This window comes from Vicugna pacos, chromosome 26, assembly GCF_048564905.1.
Source record: "Vicugna pacos chromosome 26, VicPac4, whole genome shotgun sequence".
Classification (NCBI taxonomy): domain Eukaryota; kingdom Metazoa; phylum Chordata; class Mammalia; order Artiodactyla; family Camelidae; genus Vicugna; species Vicugna pacos.
Window position 1 is genome coordinate 28,253,250 of NC_133012.1, and position 21,042 is coordinate 28,274,291.

Sequence of the window (21,042 nt, forward strand, 5' to 3'; positions counted from 1 at the left end):
ATTACAGTGCCGGTAACTGGCGCCTGTGAGACGTCAGGGGACTAACAGAAATGTTTGAAGGGTTCCTCCTGGGGCCTACGTGGACCGATCGATCATTCAGCTACCCAGGGTCAAGTTTTATTCGGGGACTTAATCAGGAGAATTAGGAGACATGTTGTATGAGTGATTAGTAAGTCAAATTTTTTCCTTTACCAATTTAGTGCGATATTGTGTCTGACCCAGGAGAGTTGTACACTAGTAGTGCACACAGCATACAGCGTGCGCAGGTGGAGTACGGGTGACACTGCAGTACACATGGAGACAGTGCTATGTCATGACAAACATTTTAACAGTGTGCAAAGTGTAATTTTTTGTATATTTACCTATCAGTATTATCAGGTGTATAGTTATTTCAAACCTATCATCTCTACCCAAATCATGTATGTAGATATCACATAGAGAGATATTATTCATACATGCATATGTGTGTTTATATGTACACGTGTGTGTGTGTGTGTGGAGCTTGCTAATATCAGGTCCTCATTACCTGGAAAGTTTGCTGAAATGCAAAATATTATGATACTTACAATGATTGCATTCACAATTTTAATAATGTAAACTTGTCTCATAATAATCTGCCAGGCGTTTTATTTGGGACCATATATGTGAAATTTATAAAGTGTCTTTGCATTTGAGAGCTAAGCATTACAACCTTATTTACTCCTAAACAGTATTTTTAAAGGAAATAGGAATCCATATTTCAATGTAAGGTTCTAAACACACATTGAATTTTGACCAAAATTAATTATTCACTTAACTGAACAGTAAACGTTCTAGTTGCCATTAGACAAAAATCAAAGCATATTTTTAAATACGCGTCAGTCTGTATGTGTTTACAGGACTGGTCTTTAAGGAAACTTAACCTGTTGTTTATCTTAATAGCGTGTCAGAGTGATCTGCTTATTTCAAGCCTCTGAGCTCTATGCTAAATTTCTACGCATAGTTACACACACATACATGAAGCGAAGGAGAGAGAGAGGGATGGACAGACAGAGGGGGAGAGCTGGCGGACACCAAGCCTTCTTTATGTTGAAAGCTGCAGAGACCAGGCCATTGATGATATTTAAAGCCCTTGTATTTACAGTTTTAAATAATAAATTAACTTTATTGCCATTTCCAAATTTTTGCTCTTATTTCTTTAGACACATATGTTAACGCTACAGTGAACAAAGTTTCCGTGTTTCCTAATGGACTAAAAATACCATTTCAGCTCACGCCTGCCGACAGCCGGAAACGCCGGCCCACGCGGATGTGAGAGCCATCGACCTCCCCACCTTCGGCTACACCTTGGTGTACACCTGCCATCCCGGCTTCTTCCTTGCCGGTGGGTCTGAGCACAGGACGTGTAAAGCAGACATGAAATGGACCGGGAAGTCGCCTGTCTGTAAAAGTAAGTCACCAGTGAGAAGGGAAGCGGGTCCCTGCAGAGCAAGGACGCCCACTGGGCTCGTGTGCAGCTTTAAGAGCACAAGTAACAGCACATGGAAGCAATGCCCTTCACTCCGACCGAGTCCGTGCGGAACGTGTGTGAGCTGAGTGTGCACGTGTGCAGCCGGCGTCTGATACAATGACATGTAGGCTAAGTGCAGATGTCATTATTGGCAAGTCACATTTTAAGCCAAAGAGAAATGCATTGTGCATTTTAAACTTATTTAAAAATAATATGCAGTATATTGTATTTTTTCCAAATGGGCAAATAGCACCAAATATTGGTGAATATATAAAATAAAGTTCGTTATTTTTAAGACCACAAGCTATTTGGTGGTGGAATAGATGGTCATGTGTTCTTGATACTGGTTCCACTTTTTAAAATTACGAAGGAAATGACACAGTAATGATTCACAACTTCGTGTGTTTACAAATGAGAGCAGTAACGGGTCAGGCTTGACGACAGCTAACCTTTCAGGCTCCCCAGACCTGGCTGAGAAATGCAGCCACTGCTCAGCAGCATGAACAAAGCTCTGGAGTGCGATAAAACCCGTGACTGCAGCTGTAGTTTCCTGGAGTCTGTTGCCGGTTCTCACGTTAAGAATGAAGGCACTTCTGTTTCCCTTGTCCCCTCTCTCTCAGAAATAGACGAATACACTTTAAGAAAGTGATCATTTGTAGTTTGATACAAAACTGTAAAACCTAAGAGATCCCGAGTTAAGCTGAAGTAAACAGACCAAACCGCACATTCTGCAGGGGTGCCGCTTGGTGTTACTCAGTGCTAGCTAGGCTCTCTGACGGGGCGGGGACTCAGAAAACCGAGAGGGTAACGAGGGCTTGGCAGGTCTGCGTGTCAGCTGGGGCAGCGCCTCCCAGAGAGGAGACAGAAAGTGGGTGAACACCCTCGTTTACAAGGCTCTCTGTTGTAACACAGCAGATGGAAGTGCACACGTGAGCTCCAAACGGGGTCCCACTGCTAGACTCAGTCTTCCCACAAGCGCAAGGGATGTTCTGCTGTGGATACATGGGTTACAGATGGATATGGATAAGATATCCTATTTTGTACATTCAAGAAATCTGGAGGAAGGAACAATGCTTCGATTTGACATTTTTTCAAACTTATTCAAAAATAAATGTTTTTTGAAAATGATAATTTGTCTTTTTACTTGTAGGTAAAGGAGTGAGAGAAGTTAATGAAACAGTTACTAAAACTCCAGGTTTGTATACCAGAACAGTTATAGATTTCAATCAAACAAAGTGACTTGTTCTCTGCTATACTCTGTGCAGTGAAGCAAAGTGAACATGTGAAGCTCTGACCCCTTTAGTTCGCGAACAAGCCCGTTCCAATGACCTAGACGCCAGCTGGCGGATTCCGATTCCCCTTGTAGCGGTGCTTCACTCCGAGGGAGACCTTGGTGGTTATCACACTGGTTTTCTGGGCACGTCGTCGGCAGACGTGGACACCAGGCACTGAGCGAGGCTGTGGTATAACGGAGAGCCTTATAAAGAGGGTCTGACTGCCTCCAGTCGGGGAGTTCAGTGTTGGGGCAGCGTGAGCCGGGGCGGAGGGGTTCAGATGCGAGGCCCCGTTTCCCCAAGCGCCTCCCTAGTCCAGGCACCCTCTGCCTCTTGGAGCGTTGTTGTCGCGTCTGTTGGGTGTGGTGCCTTGCTCAGTGCCGGGTGCGAGAGATGGGCAGGCGCAGCCCTGTCTCCTGGGGAGTGTTCGTGCCTCCAGATCTCCTGGCACACCGTGCCTGTGAGATGCATTCAGGGAGTGTTTAAACAGCACAGTGTGTCCCCAAATTATAATCTAAGTCAAACTTCAAAAACAAACTTTAAAAGAAATAAAAAAAATTTATAAATATGTAAGGTCCCTTCCTGGTGTTTTCCTCATCCAGGTTTTAGCACTGGTTTCCTAGACAGGAAGCTCCATAAAGATGCCGGTGTAGAAAGAGAACATGAGCCACCATCATTAGGTCACAGCGCTGGTGACACGTTCAGTTCTTAGACGAGGCAAAATGTCCCAGCGCAGTTAAAGAAATTCCTCCAGTGTGCACCGTGAAGTATAAGAACTACTTTTAAAAATAAAAGTCTCTCTGGACTATTCTATGTAAATGTAATTTACAAATCCGCCACAGAAGGCAGTCCTCCACCCGGGCAACGCCGTCTCAGCGGAAGGAAGCGCGGTCCACGGTGGCGGTGCTGGTGCTCGTGCTGGTGTGTTTGTTCTGCTCCTGTCAGCTTAGTTTTCGTTTCAGATACAGAAGTGTCTGCACACTGTTTTGGGGGCTGCACGCACAGCCATCCATACACCTCCCCTCGTCCTCTCTGAAGGGAAGTGCTAATTAAATGTGGGTCTTTGTGAAGGGGGCACAGGCTAGCACACCTCCACTTCTGGCTGTTACCCTCTACTGCAAACTATAGCAACAGGCCAGAGGACAAGGACCCCAAATCATCATCTTCCACGTTCCTGGTGGTCACAGCTGAACACACCAGCCCCTTCGCAGACACTGACGTACCCGCCTCCCTGCCCCGCCAGGCACAAACCCCTTCGTGGTACAGCCACCAGCGTAACCGGAGTGCAGGAACAAGTGCATCCATAGCCCCAGCTGAGCATGTGCGTTCTGACTGGGGACGACCGCCTTGATGCGATTTTAGGGGCTGTTTGTTTTAGGAAAGGAGGACGAGGCATTTCAGGCTCACAGATTAAAAGTGGTCCCTGAGATGCTCTGACAATGGGTGGGGGGGTTCTGTGTCAGCTGTCAATGGGCAAATGTGTTACTGGCCTGTCTTGGTATCTCCCTTTCAAACTTATTTAATGTTTAGAAGTATTACTATTAGGAAGTGGGGTCCCCTGAAAGCCACAGAAGCGACGGCCCTCTGTTCTTTAATCTCCCAGCACTGGGGATAGACTTAGCCTGTCTGGGAAGACAGGGAAACGTCCAACCGGACTGAGAAGAGAAGCATAAACAAGTCTTTACCGTTTGTTGCTGTGAGTGGATTCGCTGAAAATACATTCAGGGAGACATATTATGTTTGCATTTCTACCCAGGATGTCAAACACGTTCTGACCGATCCTCCTCAGAGCCGGTCTCCTCTGCGTAAACAGTTCACACACGTCATGAGGTGAAGAGCAAGAGGAACTTGGTGGAATCGCTGGTGCAGACCATGTGCACCGATTACCCTGCAAAAGTTTATATCAATATTGTAAAAAAAAAAAAAAAGGCAGGATTTTCTATGTATTTATTAGCAGAAATGTGAAAAACGAGCTCAATTTTTTTTGTACCCAGTGAAAATGAGAGCGTGTCTCAGTCATCTTTGCAAGAGTTCCTGTCTGGGATAAAGTGCAGTGTTGTCAGAAGCCTTTCTGCCCTTTACTTCTGATTTAAAAGATGCCAGTTGGCAGCATTTAACCTAACTTTCGCCGCTACTGGGCTGTGCCTCACAAGACGAGACTAGAGGGGCGTGGCTGCGGGGGGACGGGCTCAGCTCAGGAGAGGAGGCCCCTGAGGAGCAGCCCCTCCGTCTCCTGCGCTGGGTCTGCGCGGGCCGCGGGCAGAAGGCTCCTGACAGGCAGCCAGTGTGGGCGCTTCTGCGCGGCCGGAGTCCTCCAGGGAGCGGGTGGGCTCAGACATTAAGTGAAGCGTCAGCGGCGACTTCCCAGGCCAGTTTAACACGTCTCTTACGAAGCAAGGCAAACCCTACGGCCAGGAGCGTGACGCACCGCGCCTGGCCCGGGCAGGCCGGCTAGAACACGCAGGCGCGGGCATCCGGGTGTCTCCGCCGGGTAGCAGCCGCGCGGCGCCTCGCAGGGGCCCCGCCCGGCTCGTCCGCCTTCACACTGCTCTGCCGCCGGGGCGCCAGGGTCGTCGTCGCGCCCCCTTCCGCCGTCTCACTGAGCAGCACCGACCTCCCGTGCTTTGAAGTGTCTGACGCCGTTCTTCTGCCTGTGCTGACGCGTGCCCGTCTTCTCCCCCGACAGTTCCCTCAGACGTGTTTTTCGTCCATTCCGTGTGGAAGGGCTATTACGAATATTTGGGGAAGAGGCAGCCTGCCACCCTGACTGTCGACTGGTTCAATGCAACGAGCAGCAAGGTGAACGCGACCTTCGCTGACGCCTCCCAGGGGGAGCTGAAGCTGACAGGTAGGCCCGATGAGCTTCGCTGGAGGCAGGGCGTGCGCAGCGCCGCCCCGTCTGATGCGGGAGGGGAGCCGCCGCGTGCTCATGCGTGTCGGCGTGGCCCTGGCTCCGCGTCCGCCGCGCCTCACGGGTGTCTCAGTGGCCCCAGCGGGCCGGTGCTGCTTCCTCATTTTAAAGATCACAAAACCAGCACAGAATAGTAGCTTAATTTCCTCAAGATCACGCGCAGAACTTACTACGTCAAAGACGTGAGGTTTCTGCCCAGATGTGCGTGTCTCCAAGATTCCTTCTTTGACAGCCCCTCTCTCTCTCTTTAAACTCATTTGCTCTTGGTGAGTTTTCTGGGGTTTTTTGGGGGGGAGCATATCTCAGTTAAAAAAAAAAACAGCTCTGATTTACATGCCAGACACTCTTTTAAGTGCTTTGTATATATTGTCCTTTTCATTCTTATACCAATCTTGTGACGCAAATGTTATTAAACAAGCTTTTACTGATTAACAAAGGCGCGCCCAGGGGAATTGGGGGTCCTTCCTCGGGGGCAGCAGAGGGGATGTGAGCTCAGCAGCTGGAGTCCTGAGCCCAGAGCCAGCCAGCCAGACGGACGGACTCGCCTCCCTGACAGGCCCAGCGCCTCTGTGTGTTTTTCGGTGACCGCGCTTCCTGCGACCACGTGTCCTCACAGACTGACTCCTGAGTTATCCTCGAGCCCCGGCCCTGGTTCTGAACGCCAAGGGCCCCCGGATGGCACCCACATTCTCTCTAATTACCAGACACACAGAAACATGTAAACACGCTGCACATAGTCTGGATTTGGGAAAGGCAAAGCCATTCCTACTCGCAGACGGCCAGCAGGTGCGCGCCGCCGACTCACGCCCCGGGGCCCCGGGGCGGCGCGCGGGGCTCAGGCCCGCTGCGCACGGCCAGTCACGCGTCAGCATGAACTGAGACTCCGTCAGACACTCAGGTTTCTTGGTCTCACCCAGCTCCACTGGAGAATGTTTCTCCTCGTGGAGTCTGGAGGTTTTTCCTCCCAAAGGAAAGGCTCCGCTGCGGTTTGGGCGCGGCGGGCCCCGTGGGCCGGCGCCGCGCAGCCTCTGGTTCAGGTGCGGGGGCGCGGGCTGTGGGCTCGGACCCGGCGCGGGCAGGCAGGAGGGGGCGGCGCTCGCGGACGCCCGCCGGGGCCCGCGTTCTGTGGGCCGTGGCCGAACCCCCACGAGCGGCGTTGGACGAGGATCTGGTCAGCCCTCACGACAGCCTGCAGAAGTGGGGGTCCGACGGGCCGCGGCGCGGCTCTGGCGGTGGCCCGGCCTCCGCGCCGGAGGCGGCCTTCTCGGCAGCCGGACCCTCCTGCGAGGGCCCCTCCTCCCCCCGCGACCGGAGCGGAGACGCCGCTGAGGCGTCAGACTCGCCCCCTGACGTGAGCTGCGGGAGGCGGCGGCGTCCCCGACGCCGACGGCGCCTCCCCCGGGCCGCCCCTCTGCGCGGGGCCCAGGGCGTCACCGGCCGCGCAGCGTCAGCGCGCGCCTGCCGGTTCCCGCGCCCTCCGGGCGGCCGGGCGGGCCCCCCTCGCCGTCCCGGGCGCGGCTCGTCCGCACGGGGAGCAGCCGGTCCGGGCGCAGCTACGGCCCGTTTCCAGCGCGCTGACTTCGAGGCGCGGAAGCTCTGCGACGCTTTCGTGCCCGCCCTCCGCGCGGCTTTCCGCAGGGCTGCCTCCGGGCGGAAGCCGGCGCCTTGGGCTCCCGGAGCGCCCGCCGCCGAGAGGCGCCGCCCTTGTGGCTCGTCGGCCGCGTCCGCAGCGGCCGGTGCCTCTTCATCCCCGGGGTGGGGTCGCTCTCTGCTGCGTTCTTCCGTCCCCAGCAGTGAGTCAGGTGTGAATGAAACGCTAGGTTTGAAACAGGGATACGCCTGAACGCGTGCTGGGACACAGATGCGGGGTTTAGCGAAGCAGACAGGGGCCTCAGCAAGCGATTGTGAGGGACAGGAAGCTCTGAGGCCAAAGTTCACAAGTACAAGCGTGCCCCTGCCGTGCATGGCGTGGTCACCTCCGACCGCGTCCCAGGACCCCGGGCGCGGCGCCTGCAGCGCTGACGGGGGCGCCGCCGGGTGGGTAACCGGCCCCTCTTTCCCAGGCGTTTACAAGAAGGAGGAGGCCCACTTGCTGCTGAAAGCGTTTCACATCAAAGGCCCGGTGGACATTTTTGTCAGCAACTTTGAAAACGACAACTGGGGACTCGACGGCTACGTAAGTACTCGGTGTGGGGCCGCGCCAAGCCGGGGTTCCCTGTCACCGTGGGGAACCCCCTGAGGCCCCAGCCCGCCTGCCCCGTGAGCGCCCTGCAGCTGCTCCCCCCGGCGGCGCGGCCGCCCCCCGCCTTTCAGCAGGGAAGGGGCCTCGTCTCTGAAAGGAGAAGGAACCGGGCCACGAGCCGTGGGCTGTGCCCGCAGAGACAGAGGGATCTTAGATCCAGACCACGTTCCACGGAAGGGTGGTGGCCTAACCTCCCCGCGGCCACTGGCAGCCACCCTCAAAGTCCTAAAAAACAGACTCCCAGATAGAGATTTAAGGTGCCCTCCTCTCAGTCTCCTTGGCAAGTTAACCGGGGCCTTGTGCTCTGACGCGTGACCTAACTCGAGGATGAACAGCCTCCCGTGACGTGCAGGAGACAGTAGTTTGACCTAAAGTGAGTTTTACACAGTGCGGGCGCTGTGGGGGGTGTGTTTCATTTGTGTGTCCCCCTTTACAAAGGACAGGCACCCTACCAGTAGGCTGTAAAATCTACTACTGGTTTGAGATCAGAATGAGAGAATGAGAATTTATAGAGTTAATGTCTGTATTTTACCATTTTTAACCCTAAATGGGTCACTCAAAGGAATGACAAATTAAAATTAGCCTGAGTACCTGAATTTGGAGGAATAATAATTACGTTATGCTAAGGGAGAGATGGAGCTTCATCCTTGCAACGCACTGTCTTCTTCCTTTCCGTGCGTGTCAGGTATCGTCGGGCCTTGAAAGAGGAGGATTCACTTTTCAAGGTGACATACACGGAAGAGACTTCGGCAAGTTCAAGCTGGAGAGGCAAGGTAATTGCTCTGGTGTTGCTGAATAAAGCAGGTATCAGGTTGGCCTTCAGGTGATTAAGCTGAGAAGTGATGACATGACTGAAAGAAACAGAAACAAAAATAATGGGAAAGACTCATGTGTTTTACAACTGGATAAAAAAAAAAAACCTGCTTTTAAAAAGCAGAACAGACCATCTCACCTGGGATAAGAGCAGTAAATACGCCAGACGCAGAACTCACACCCTTGCTGTGCAAAGACGTATTTTCAAACAGGGAGAAAAGGCAAAGACGAAACTCAGTTAAATAATAAACAAACTCCTTGACCCTAAGAGTGGTTAAAAACGGCCAACCAACCGTGAAAAGATCTTCAGCTTCAGAAGTACGTGCTGTGACGTCAAGGACAAGTCGCGTTCAGCTGTGGGGACGGCAGAGTTCCCTCCACGTGACGTTGGGTGCGCGGTAGACGTCAGCGCCTGGCTGCTCATGTTCGGTGGCTGTCTGAATAAACGTACACAGTTTGGCAATTGCTTTCATCCACAATTCTGTCTCTAAAATTTTTACTCAGACAAGTGTGACCACTGTGTTTTGCCTATTCAGGTATGTCTAAAGCAGGACTGTTTCTAACAGCTGAAGTTAGAAGTAAACTGTATCTTACACATCCCTCAAACAGGAACTGCTTCCGTGAATAACTGCCTGCAGTGTGTTACACTCAGCAGAGGACAGCCGCAGTCTATTTCATTAAAGGAACGGAGACCACACATTGACGTGCAAAGGTGCTCACGACTTTTATGTGAGAAAAAAGTCTGCTGTGGACAGACAGACGGACAGATACGTCTTCCTTCTTTCTGTCTGTCTCAGGTGCTTGGTTTTTGGCTTAGGAACTAGACAAGAAAGCGCATGAGAAAATTCATGGGACACGACCCTCCCCTCACCTGCTTGCTGGCTGGATAGTCTGAGATGAGCTGCAATGTTCTCGAGCCTGTTTCTTCCCTGGGAATCTCGGGGGAGAAGTCAGCTCCTGGTTGTTATAAAGATTTAGACACAATACGAGCCTCTGCTTTGGGCTAAAGGTCTTTGCACAGGCGAGCCTTCAGCCTCGTGGCTGCTGGCACAGGCAGGAGGCGCGTCTGTGGTGAGAAGACCAGCTCCACGCGTCCCCGGGATGGTGTCAGCCACTCTGTCCTTCACTGACGGGCTGCCACTGACATGCCGGCTCTAGAGAGAGGACGCACTGTGCAGGCTTTGATGCCAGAGGAGCCTTCCAGAGGAACACAAGTGTAACGTTGGTGTGACTGTCACCAATGAACTCGTTTCAAAGACTTGCTCCAGCTCCTGAGGGGTTCCCGAGGAAATATATACCAACCTGTTTGTTATCAAACTAAAAAAACAAAAACAAACAAAAACCCGACCAAAACGAGTAAGTAATCATAAAAAACTCTAAATCCACTTTTCCAAATAGAGTGCTTTTAAATAGAGGAGCTTTTAAATTATAATGGCAGCAGTGGCTGAGCTGACGCTTTAAGCGGGGCTGTGTTACTCTGAGGAAATGAGAGAATGAGAGGCACTGGGCCAACACCCGCGGTGGGTCGTGTCCACTGGCTCTGAGGTTGTCCCCCTCCCTCCTCCCCGGGGCACACGCTCTAGCAGTTTTGTCTGAGGACACCCCAGTGAGCGTGTAAGAAGCTCTGCAGGGGTCTGAGGTGCCCCCGCGAGCCCGGCCGGACACCACTTTGCTGTTGCAGACTTGTTTGCGTTGCCCCACTTCTTTATAATCCAACACAGTGACAACTTGCTGGAACAAGTAATCTTCCTTCTTGTGTGATGATGAGCTTAGTGTCAGAAAAAACAATTTGCCTCACAAAGTAGCCTGAGTCACAGGCAAGTGTCCCATTCAACTAATGAGAAAAGCCTGCGTTTAAGTAATGCTTCAACAACCGCCATTCATCTGAGCGCTACGGCGACGTTTTGTTTTTAATGGGTAAAGATAAGCAACCTCTTAATTGTCTCCAGCCAGTACATAAACTGGAAAAAAGTGATTATCATTAAACGGATACTAAACCAAGTTGATTTGAAAGGCAACCCTAATGCAAAAACTTGTGTAAGAAACTGAACATTAAACTTTTTCCCATCCCAGCTGAAGCCCGTCTCCCCTACACACAATCAGAATGGGAGAAAAATCTGCAAATCACGCATCTTAACAAGGGTCCTGTACCCAGAAAATATAAACTCTCATGGCTCAATAACACGCAGGCAAATAAGCGAAGACACTGGCAAGTGATCTGCACAGACACCCCTCCAAAGGCACACAGAGACCAGTGAGCAAATGAAAAGACGTTCAGCCTCATTCATCCTTAATCATTAGGGAAACGCAGACCAGAGCCGCCCGACACCCAGCAGGACGGCTGTGCTCACAGACACACGCAGCAAGTGGAGGCAGGGGGCAGCGAAGTGGGAATGCTCATCACTGGCGGATGGGAGCCTACGAGTGGCCCGCTGTGGCGGCGGACGGTCTTCCAGTCAGCCATCGAGTGGTCAGAACAGAGTCACTGCCAGAGTCAGCAGCTCCGTCACGCTGAGAGAAGCCATGCACCAGAACCACGTGTTGTGTGATCACATTTATGTGAAACACCCCCAACAGGCAGATCGGTGCAGACAGAGAGTGGCCGCCTTGGTCAAGCTGGCAGCTGGGGAGGGGAGGGGAGGAGGGGGCGCCGAGGGCGCTGGCTTCTTCTGGGATGACAGCACGCCCTCTGGTAGACTGTGGGGGTCACTGCGGCAGCAAACACACATTTTGCAATAGTTTAAAAGCCTTGAGTTGTATGTAGGCACTGGAAGGGCGAATTCTATGGAATGTGAACTCCTTTCAATAACGCTCTTTAGAAAAAACTGAATGGCCCGGCCTACAACACATGAAAAGATGCTCACCTCCCCTCTTAAGTAAAGAAGCGCAAGGGAGACAAGGACGCAAGGGAGGTGGTGGCGCCTCAGGAGGGGGCCGAGGGGGCACTTAGAGACCAGACGGCTGTCCTGGGGCTGTGATGGCCCTCCTCACACAGTGGTTGGAATGAAATCTGCACACCAATTAGGTAAGATTTTAGCAACACTGCAGGTTACATGTTCTGTTAGGCAATAATTCTACTTAGAATTTATCCCAAATATTTCGGCTCCTGCTGATGTACTGCTGTAGAAAAAGAGGTTCACGGCAGTATTACAGGAAAGGACTAGAAGCGGCCTGAACGTCCTGTGAAAGCTGGCTGGCTGGATGAATTCAGTTAACAGGATGCCGCACACCTAAACAAACGAGATCTGATTCACACGTGTGGGTGGGAGAAACCCACAGGTGCGCGTGGTTAAGCTTGAAGAGCAAAATACAAAAAGGTATTAACAGTATCCCTGTATTTTAGGAGAGAAGGGAAGAGAGTCACATATACTGACATTATATTGTTGGATGGACATGAAAATAAAACAAAAACAAAACGCCGTTTACCATAAAGAGTAGACCCTTTATTTCCAACCGTCTTTATAGTATTTATTTTCATGTCCACCTTTGCCATTTTAATTAACTATGTGCCTGTATTACCCTTTAAGCCATTACAATACGAGTTACTGAAATTAACCAGGTGCCCCAGACAGCGTCACAGCTTCAGAGTCCGGTCGGCAGTACAATCCACAAAGGCCTCCTTGTTTGCTGCCCTGTGTTGTGACTTGAGGTCACACGTCGGTTTTCCAGGAGCTTATTAATTGGAAGTCTGATATCTGCGATGGCCAAAGTACACAGTCTCGTTTGCAGGTAACAGAAAGTAGCTTCGGTCAATTCAAGCAGATTTGCTGGACTGAGGCAGAGAGAGGCACAAAAACCTGGAGCGTGAGCTGCGGTGACTTAGTGGAAACCAGCGGGTGTTGGCCTCTACAAACGCAGCACCGTTTCTTCATTTCCCAAATGCACACCGAGCGCCTGCTGTGTCCCAGGTTCCCCTGCAGGCACTGGGGGTTCCAGAGGAGAGCTGGCCGGGATGGCCCTGCCACGAAGGCGCTGACTCTAGGAAACACGGGCCCCCGGGCGCTTCCGCCTCAGGCCAGCCTCGTTCCCAGCAGTTGAGACTGTCACCGCACACCTACTGATGTGGTTCTCCCGGGCGGCCGGGCATAGCCACGCCGGACTGGGCTGACCCCTGGGGAGCACTCAAGGTTGTCCCCAAGCCTCCAGCACCAGCACAGCCACGGGAACCAGGTCCAAACCATGTCAGGAGGCTCCGCCTTGCCCACTCCACCTTCAGTGCCCGGGAAGGGGCCTCCCGTTGGCTTGATTCTGCTCAAGTGCCTGTCACCCGGAGGCTGAGTTTAGGAGAACGAGTCTCTGGCAGGTTCCCCTCGCCCAGCAGCTGATGAATTAATGCATCTGAAAATGAGACGTGAAACGTGACTCATGTGCTGACATGGAAGGACCACAAAAACTGGTGGTTAATTTACAGAGAGGCAGCGTCCACGAGGAAGTACGTTAGTGTCAGACCTGCGGTGGTGGGAGCGTCCCAGTCCCGCAGCAACTGAAGCAAATGACAAGTCACAGTGTTTCTAAGGTTTTATGTGGAAATGGAGGAATTTTTAATTTTTAAAATTTTATTTTAAAAGCTATCTAAATATTTTAAATGTTTCATTGTACAATGTCCGCAAATTAAATATGCCTTTTCTTTTCCAGATCCCCTGAGCTCTGATCAAGATCCTTCGAACCACCACCGCGGAGCCAGCAGCGGCTCTGTTGCGGCCGCCATCCTGGTCCCGTTCTTCGCGCTCATTTTGTCAGGGGTGGCCTTTTACCTCTACAAACACAGGTAGGGCAGGAGCGCCGCCTGTGGGTGTGCGGCGGGCATGGATCCGGTGCCGGGAACGCGCCAACACTGCGCTCACAGGTCTATGCTCTGTGCACGATCTGTCCTGCATTAGGGATGCCCCTACGGCCATGTCTCACTGTGGTTTCTTTATTTACCATCCTTTTCCAGTGAGATAACTTTGAGTAAAAAACTGTTTAAAAGGATAAATCAATGGATTAAGACATAACGTGCTATGTGTCACGTTCAGTTAAAGATGAGATGAATGATTTTACTTTTACTTTCGAGCTCCACGACCAGCTCTCAGGGACACTGAGATGGCACCTCCCCTCCAGCGGGACTGCAGAGACCGTCCCTGAGGCCGTGCAGCCCCACGAATCGATGGTTTATAAGTTGTTGCTTTATTCCTTCCTTCAACAAATACAAACTGAGTTCTTGCTACGTACTGAGCAACGTCGCGTCATAGTCCACCTCTCGAGAAAGTGCTCCAAGTATCTATTAACTGGCACATCCCTACTAACTGGAAAATGTCAAAACGGGGGAGAAACAATGTTAATGAGATTGATTCTTTCTTTGCAGTTGCATGGATGCCACGGGAAAAAAAAAGCAAAACCAGATTTTGGGAGGAATGCTAAATCTTCAGACATTGTGGATAAGCACTGCCGGGAGAAAGCTGGCATGTGGCAAACTGCTCTAAAGTCCCGTCTGGACTAGTAGCATCTGCGAATAACTTAAAAATCTGATTCCCTGTGATAAGATTAAGGAATGCTAATGTGTCTGTATTTATTTATATAACAGATATTCCTACTTAATCCTGGTTTTAAAAAGCTGGTGTGAGGATGTTTGGGATTTTTCTAAATGACTCAAGGAATAGCATAAAAAAATGCACTTTCTAATACTTTGTTTTGAAACATAAGATAGTAAGAATGTTATTTCAAAATTATATTGGATCAGCCTTGTGCAAGGATGTCCTCATCCCCCTGTGATTGGTAACATTCTTGCTGTAAAACCGTAACCCAGTGAAAGGAGTCTCAGATAATATTTACAAAGTTAAAGGCTGGCAATCTGTATTATTATTTCCACTTTGGAGAAGAAATAGCCTGTGCACACAAGTGTGGTGAGCCTTGTCCTCGAGTTCCAGCTCAGAGCTATTTAAAGGTACAGTCAGTGCGGAAACACACCCCACCACCTTGTCCAATAAAACGCCTACTGGAGGTGCTTCTCTTCTGACAATACAAATCCTTCACTTAACATAAATTAAAAATCTATCTTCTTCACAAGTTTCTCTAGGAAACGTAATAGCCTTACGGAGACACATAAAGCAGGACTTTATAACTCCCACATATTCACTCTTGCTTTTTATTGGCATCCAGCGTAACCCCAAGGAAAAGATGTGTCCATGAAAATTATTTCCCGTCTTTTCACACTCACCGAGTGGGCAGCCCCCCTCGGGCAGCCTCCCGGGGCTTCCTCTGACCGGCCTGAGCTGGGTGGCCTCCCGCACGTCGGCCAGTTCCTCCCAGCGATGCAGGCCTTTGTATGAGCCTCCGAGAAAGCCATTTCAGCACCTCTTATGCTTGGAAAAGACAGGCCCACACAATGATACATACTTGCGCAGAAATTAAACACTACTTCTGATTTCATCTTAACTTGAGGATAGCATAGCATTAGGGGAGTATTCAACACACACCGCAGCTGTCGTCCGAACCTTAGAAACTCCATAAACGTCCGGCACTAGGTCCTCGATGACGGTAACGCTCAGAAACAGGTCGCAGACTACACGACCCAGCGGGAGGGAGATGTCACCTGTTTTTATATGAATCTGACTTGTACTGTGGGCTGGTGGGAACCGAACCTCAATGTGACTCCCAATATCACTCCACACTGAGACTGCGGGCAGGCAGTGAGGCGGCCCAGGTCGTGTCTGTCCCCGGCCATCAGGCCCCCAGGATTTCCGACCTGTGGGACCCTGGATTCTCCGCTTCTGGGCCGGGAGGGACGCGGGGGTTTTGCAGAAGCGAGGAACCCGTGCCTGGTCACCAGCATGTCATGGGTCCTTTCCTCCGTGGTCCTCACCTGCCCTGCAGGGAGCAAACCACACTGGCCCCTAAACCCCCAAGTCAGAGACGGTCCCTCAGGAGTTGTCACTATGTGTGACCCGAAAACACCACGCTTCCTCTGGGACCTGGTGCTGGGGCTCCCGCTTGGCCAGGAGTCTCAGCAGGAATCAGATGAGTCTGAGCGTGGAGACGCTTCAGTTCTGAGACCCTCTTGATGAACCCAGCCACCAAGGCAAACCCCAGACTCTGCGAGCGGGGAAGTGCCCCTGCCCGCCGTCCGCGCCGCCCGGGGTCACTGCCGCGGCCGGGCCCGGGTACGCGGGCGGTCCCCGGTCCCGAGGTTGGGCTCCTGACAGGCTTCTCCCTCTTCCTGCAGAACCAGGCCGAAGGTTCAGTACAACGGCTACGCGGGGCACGAGAGCAGCAACGGGCAGGCCTCCTTCGAGAACCCCATGTACGACACGAACTTGAAACCCACCGAGGCGAAGGCCGTGCGCTTCGACACGACTCTGAACACAGTGTGCACAGTGGTATAGCCCTCAGGGCCCGGGCCGCCTCACAGCCATACCTCGGACGGACAAGCAGTGACCCTCGGTGCCGCAGACCCGCCCCCCCCATCCCCGACGGGCCCGGAGCCGCCCGCGCGCCCGGGAGCCGCGGGGCCTGCCCTCCGGAGGTGGCCGCTCCAGGCCAGGCCGCGCCCACCGGGACCCGCGCCCGGCCCTCCTCCTGCGGGGCTGCGACGCCTTTCCACGCAGCCTCCGGGCACGGGGCGGAGTGGCAGCGCCACGTCGTGGGCTTGGTTGCTTTCTTTCTTTTTTTAATCCCCATGAATACAAGTACTCCAGAAAACGAAAAGCGCTCTCGAGAAGACAGCTTCCTGGCAGGCGCGCACACCTCCAGCCGCTTCACTCTGCCCTCCCAGGACCGGACCAGCTTCCAGGGATTCGCAGCTCAGCTCAGCGTCCACTCCTGCGGCCGTCGGCACGTCTCCCGGTCAGCTGTCCCACTGCAGAATTTTTGATGCACAATTTTTTGCACTAGTGTGTTACGAATGACTAAGATTCTGATAAACAAAATAAACTGTTCACCCGGGGTTTATACACAGTACGCGTTGTACATAAGCTCCCTCACACGCTGTCCAGCTACGCATCCCACTGCAGTCCAGCTGGCGGGCTAGAAAAAAAGGGGAAAACCCCAGATATGGCACAGGTTTTCAAAGGAAAAAATGGTATTGAAGAGATTTATTTTGTTACTGCTTCTTGTAGCTACAGAGATGTGCTGTATTCACGGAAGACGTCCAAGGAGGAAAAAAGAGGCCTTTTTATTTCCCACGTATTTCCTTTCTTCCTGTCGTCGCCCTCGCCTGTCGACATGACACTGCTTCCTCGCGGGTGGTCTGCAGCCATTCCTCTCTGCCCTGTACAGATGTGAATAGTAATTTATTTTAGGTAGCTCACGGCCTGTGGGTTCCGGCTCACGACACAGTCTTCCCTTCCGCATTGTGACGTTTGTGTCTCTTGCCATGCGGTCACTCTCCGGTGTTGCATCAAAGGGCAGTGACCACAGGAGGCCCTGAACTCGGTGGAAATTGTTCAGGATCCAAATATCAAGTGTTCCTTGGGAGGCAGAGAAGAGTTACACCCACTCTTCTTTCTGATGACTTATTTCATGTTACTTTGTCTTCTGTTTCATGCTTTATTATTCCAGGTGGAAAGAAAATGCCAGTGATTTTTTCCAGCTTAAAATTCACCACAGGTAAACCTGCGTTTCAGTATAAACAAAATAGGTATGATTCCCCCATGTGGATAAAATCACAACATGAAGTAGAAGGCATGGCAGTGAGAATGTCTATGTAACAAAGTCAGGGTGAAGATCATGTTTATTTTTATTTACAACCGTTTGATAAAAACATTTTGAAAAGACGAAGCTTATTTTATTGTTTGGGTTTTAAGAACATACTCCACTTACTGGAAATGCCCCTCCCCGCATCCCCTGCCGGCGTAGTGAGGCTCTGTCGCCTTTGGGGCGCGTCACACCTACCGTTACGACTGGTGTGCGTGTCCTCTGGTGCATGTCTCGATGCCGGACTTCAAAAGTGAAAATGGAAAAAAAAAAGAAAAATTGTAAGAGCTCGTTCCTTCCAGAGCTTGGGTCGGAACGTGTCAGTCGCTCTGACCTGCCGGGCGCCCGCCGTCCTGCGGCCTGGCTGAGGGGCGGACGCCGTCGGGGCGCCTGGCTGGCGCCCCCCGCCCCTCCCTGGCCTTTGCGATCGCCCAGGACTGAACTCCGCTGTCCGACGCCGAGTTCGCTGCGCAGGCCGCTCCGGCCAACCTGGCAACGCGGCCGAGCTCTGCTCCGCAGCCGGGAGGCCCTCCGAGGCTTTTCCTCCCAGACGAGATGGAGCCGCCGAGCCCGCTCCTGACACCCTCGGGGGTGGGGACCCAGGGAGACGGCGGGGAGTGAGCGTCGCTGTGCGCAGGGAGACAGGGTTCTAGACGTCCCAGGTGTACATACACATACATTCCCACGTGTAAATAGACACAGAGTGTACATACTCGGTTTGAGACTCTCAAACTAGGTGCAAAACGCTGACTCAGAGTCTGAATCAATGTCTCTCTCCACATCCCTGACCCGCCTGCTGGTCAGCGACGTTGCCGAGTCCTGAAGTGACAGGACGCACACCACACGAGAAGCCACATACCAGACTAGACACGGTTCTCCTCCTCCGCGTGCAGAGTCAGAGCGTCCTTGGTTGCCAGTTTGGAGCATGTTACTAAAAAAACAACCGACTTCATGAACCCCTGTGAGAGCCCTGCCTAGTTCCTCCCCGGGGTGTGTGCGGTGTGACCGGACCCGCGAGCGCTTGCTGAGCCGGGCCGGAGGACCCGTCCGGGAGCCGCGGGACGTGGAGCGATGGGCCCCGCCACAGGTCATGTGCTTCAGAGCTGTGCAAACTGCTGCTTGTCCCCACACACCTTGCCTTTCTTCAGGCTAGCTGCAATAATTTTTTTCTTCTGTAAAATATTTTGTAAACAACCACACAAAAAAGCTACTATAAACAAAGGGGAACAGAAGGCTGCATTACGATCAGGAAACCCATGGTCACCCCCATCCGTCTGTCTCGCCGTCTCACCACATGCTGCTGACCCCAAGTAGGTGCAAACGACCTTTTTGTACAGAGATATATTTTTTATGAAGAATTTGTAAAATTATTAAATACGCTGTAATTTTTTGATTAATGTAGGTAAATTGTTAAAAAAATAAATGTTTTTACAAAACTGTAATTTTCCCAATAATGTACAATGTACGCTCTAGCTGACTCTCAGTTCTGATCCTATCACACATGTATTAATATTAAAGTGACCTGTTAAAATGAACAGTATCTTTTTTTGTCAAAAAAAAATTATACAGAGTGTAATATAATGCCACCTATCTTTAAAGCGAATCAGAGTTCTAATTAAATATTTAATTTTAGATTTCTACTTTTCGGTGTGAATTTATTTTCGTTTGCGCGCGTGCACGTGAGTCTCTGGAAGGGGAGGGCGGAGGGAGAGCGTGAGCAAGGAGCTCCCCACGTGCGAGGAGGGGCGCCCTGCCGCACGGCGCCCCCCGGGGCTGCGGCAGGGGCCAGCACGCGGACGCTGGCAACGCTTCTCGGCGGTTTGCCTTAAAATCAGTGAGCTTTCTGCCCCCTAAACCAAAACCAAGCCTATATTTTTATGATTAAAAAAAATTGGGAGCTCTTCCTGTAAACCTTCACAACACTGAAAATGACACGCGAGCAGCAGCTCAGGGCTCGCGCCTGCAGCAATCACCGCCCCAGCCGCCCGGGGCTGGGAGAAAACGGGCCGTCTCCTCGTCCTGAGCGGCCGTCAGGCCGAACGCCCAGCAGTTAAACAGAACGATACGCTGATTTTCCTGAGAGTCAGGTTATTACAAAATAAAAACCACCGATAATAAACACAAAGCCCCAGCGTGGCCTCAAGTAACGAAGTTCTGACATCCCGCTCGGCGTCTGCGTCTCCTGGACCAGCAAGTGCCGCTGGAGGCCAAACATTAGGACCCCGGGTGGCAGTCACAGCTCCAGACCGCCCGCCCACAGGCCAGCGAACAGTCTCTAGAAAGTGGGTTTCTCCTTCCCTTTCAGAAGCCACGGAGCAGCAGTTCAGAGAAGCCAGCCAGGTGGGCCGGGGTCGCGGGCTGGGCGGGGCTGGGAGGGGGCGGGGGTCGCGGGCTGGGCGGGGCTGACGGGGGCGGGGGTCGTGGGCTGGGCGGGGCTGGGAGGGGGCGAGGGACGCGGGCTGGGAGGGGGCGGGGCCTCTGGATTTAACATTCTTTTTTTCCACTAAAAATTATTATCGAGTCATCAACGCTCCCTTTCCCTGCAATTAAAATGTTCCTGTCTTTCTAAACTCTAAACAGTTTTTGTTTCATTTGGTAAACGATTACTACACGTTAAGAATTCCAGGAGAAACCCACACCCCCTGTTACCAGTTTTAATGTCCCCAGAATTGCTCACACACAACATACGCTCAAGGAATACTGAGCCACCTGCCGTGGAACCCGGGAGCGCGGCGACTCCCTGTGGGTCCTCGTCCAACGCGCGGAAATCGCCGGAGAGTTCTGCCCCTCACTGACCTCTCTACCTACGCATCTTGAAAATTGACTGCAGATTAATCCTGGGACTTGAAAATCCGCCTCTGAATTAGTACCTGGGATGTGACGGAGCACCCTGCCCAGAGCAGGTCCTCAAATACCCGCTGACTCCGAACCAGGGGCGCTGGACCCTCTTTCTGAAGGACGGTGAGTTTCGCACATCCTCGCCGGCGGGGTACGCACGGCGCGGTGACGCAGGAGGGGTTTGCAGCAGTGGTCCATGTTGTGATGACAGTGAACAGTCTGACTTGCCCTTTGTCTCGGCTGAATTACTTTCAGACGGGGGCAGGGGCTTTTGACTGAGGCTAAGCGCCTACAAGAGCAACGTCCACCTCACTGGACGGCACTGCTGGCGAAACGGGGCCCGCCTCCCCTTTTCTCCCTCTGGGAACGCTGTCCCCAGGACGGTCAGCCCGGGTAGGGGGTCAGCCAGAACCCCCCAGGCGGCCCGACATCCTCTCTGCCCCTTCCACCCCTCGCCTGGACGCTGGGCTGTTCTGGTCCTGGGCGCCACCACACCTTTCTAAACATTCCGTTTTTTTCCTCTTCCACGTCTCCGCACCTGGGAGGAGCACAGGGAACTCAGCAGGTGGAGTTTCAAGTGGGCAGATTCAGGAAGTTCCTCTGCAGGGCTGGGCTGGTCCCACCTTGGGGCTCAGCACTCAGACTGCCATGGTGGCCAGCGGGCTCGGGTCCGGGATGGACACAGTGTGAGTCTCCAGGTGACTAGGGATGGTTGTTGGGGGAGGCTAGGGCTCAGCTAAGACCTCATCTTGTCGACTTTCCTCCAAACCCAGCAGGTGAATGCAGGCCTCTGTGCACCTGTGGC

At 52.4% G+C, this 21,042-nt stretch overlaps 1 protein-coding gene across 15 annotated transcripts in view; it reads left to right on the forward strand.

Annotated features, from left to right (window-relative positions):
* CSMD1 (CUB and Sushi multiple domains 1) overlaps positions 1 to 16,157 on the forward strand; it is a 1,700,362-nt gene extending 1,684,205 nt beyond the window's left edge. For 10 of the 15 annotated variants that reach the window (XM_072950557.1, XM_072950544.1, XM_072950543.1 and 7 more), the window contains 7 exons: positions 1,250 to 1,429; positions 2,640 to 2,684; positions 5,450 to 5,611; positions 7,738 to 7,850; positions 8,602 to 8,689; positions 13,365 to 13,497; positions 15,931 to 16,157. In XM_072950557.1, coding sequence (XP_072806658.1) covers positions 1,250 to 1,429; positions 2,640 to 2,684; positions 5,450 to 5,611; positions 7,738 to 7,850; positions 8,602 to 8,689; positions 13,365 to 13,497; positions 15,931 to 16,090 — 881 coding nt within the window. In that variant the 3' untranslated portion in view covers positions 16,091 to 16,157. Of the gene's footprint in view, positions 1 to 921; positions 1,050 to 1,249; positions 1,430 to 1,945; positions 2,374 to 2,639; positions 2,685 to 5,449; positions 5,612 to 7,737; positions 7,851 to 8,601; positions 8,690 to 13,364; positions 13,498 to 13,782; positions 13,865 to 15,930 lie in introns of those variants that run through there. The other 5 variants (XM_072950547.1, XM_072950545.1, XM_072950554.1 and 2 more) reach the window with 5 other exon arrangements.
* Positions 16,158 to 21,042: the final 4,885 nt, after the last annotated feature.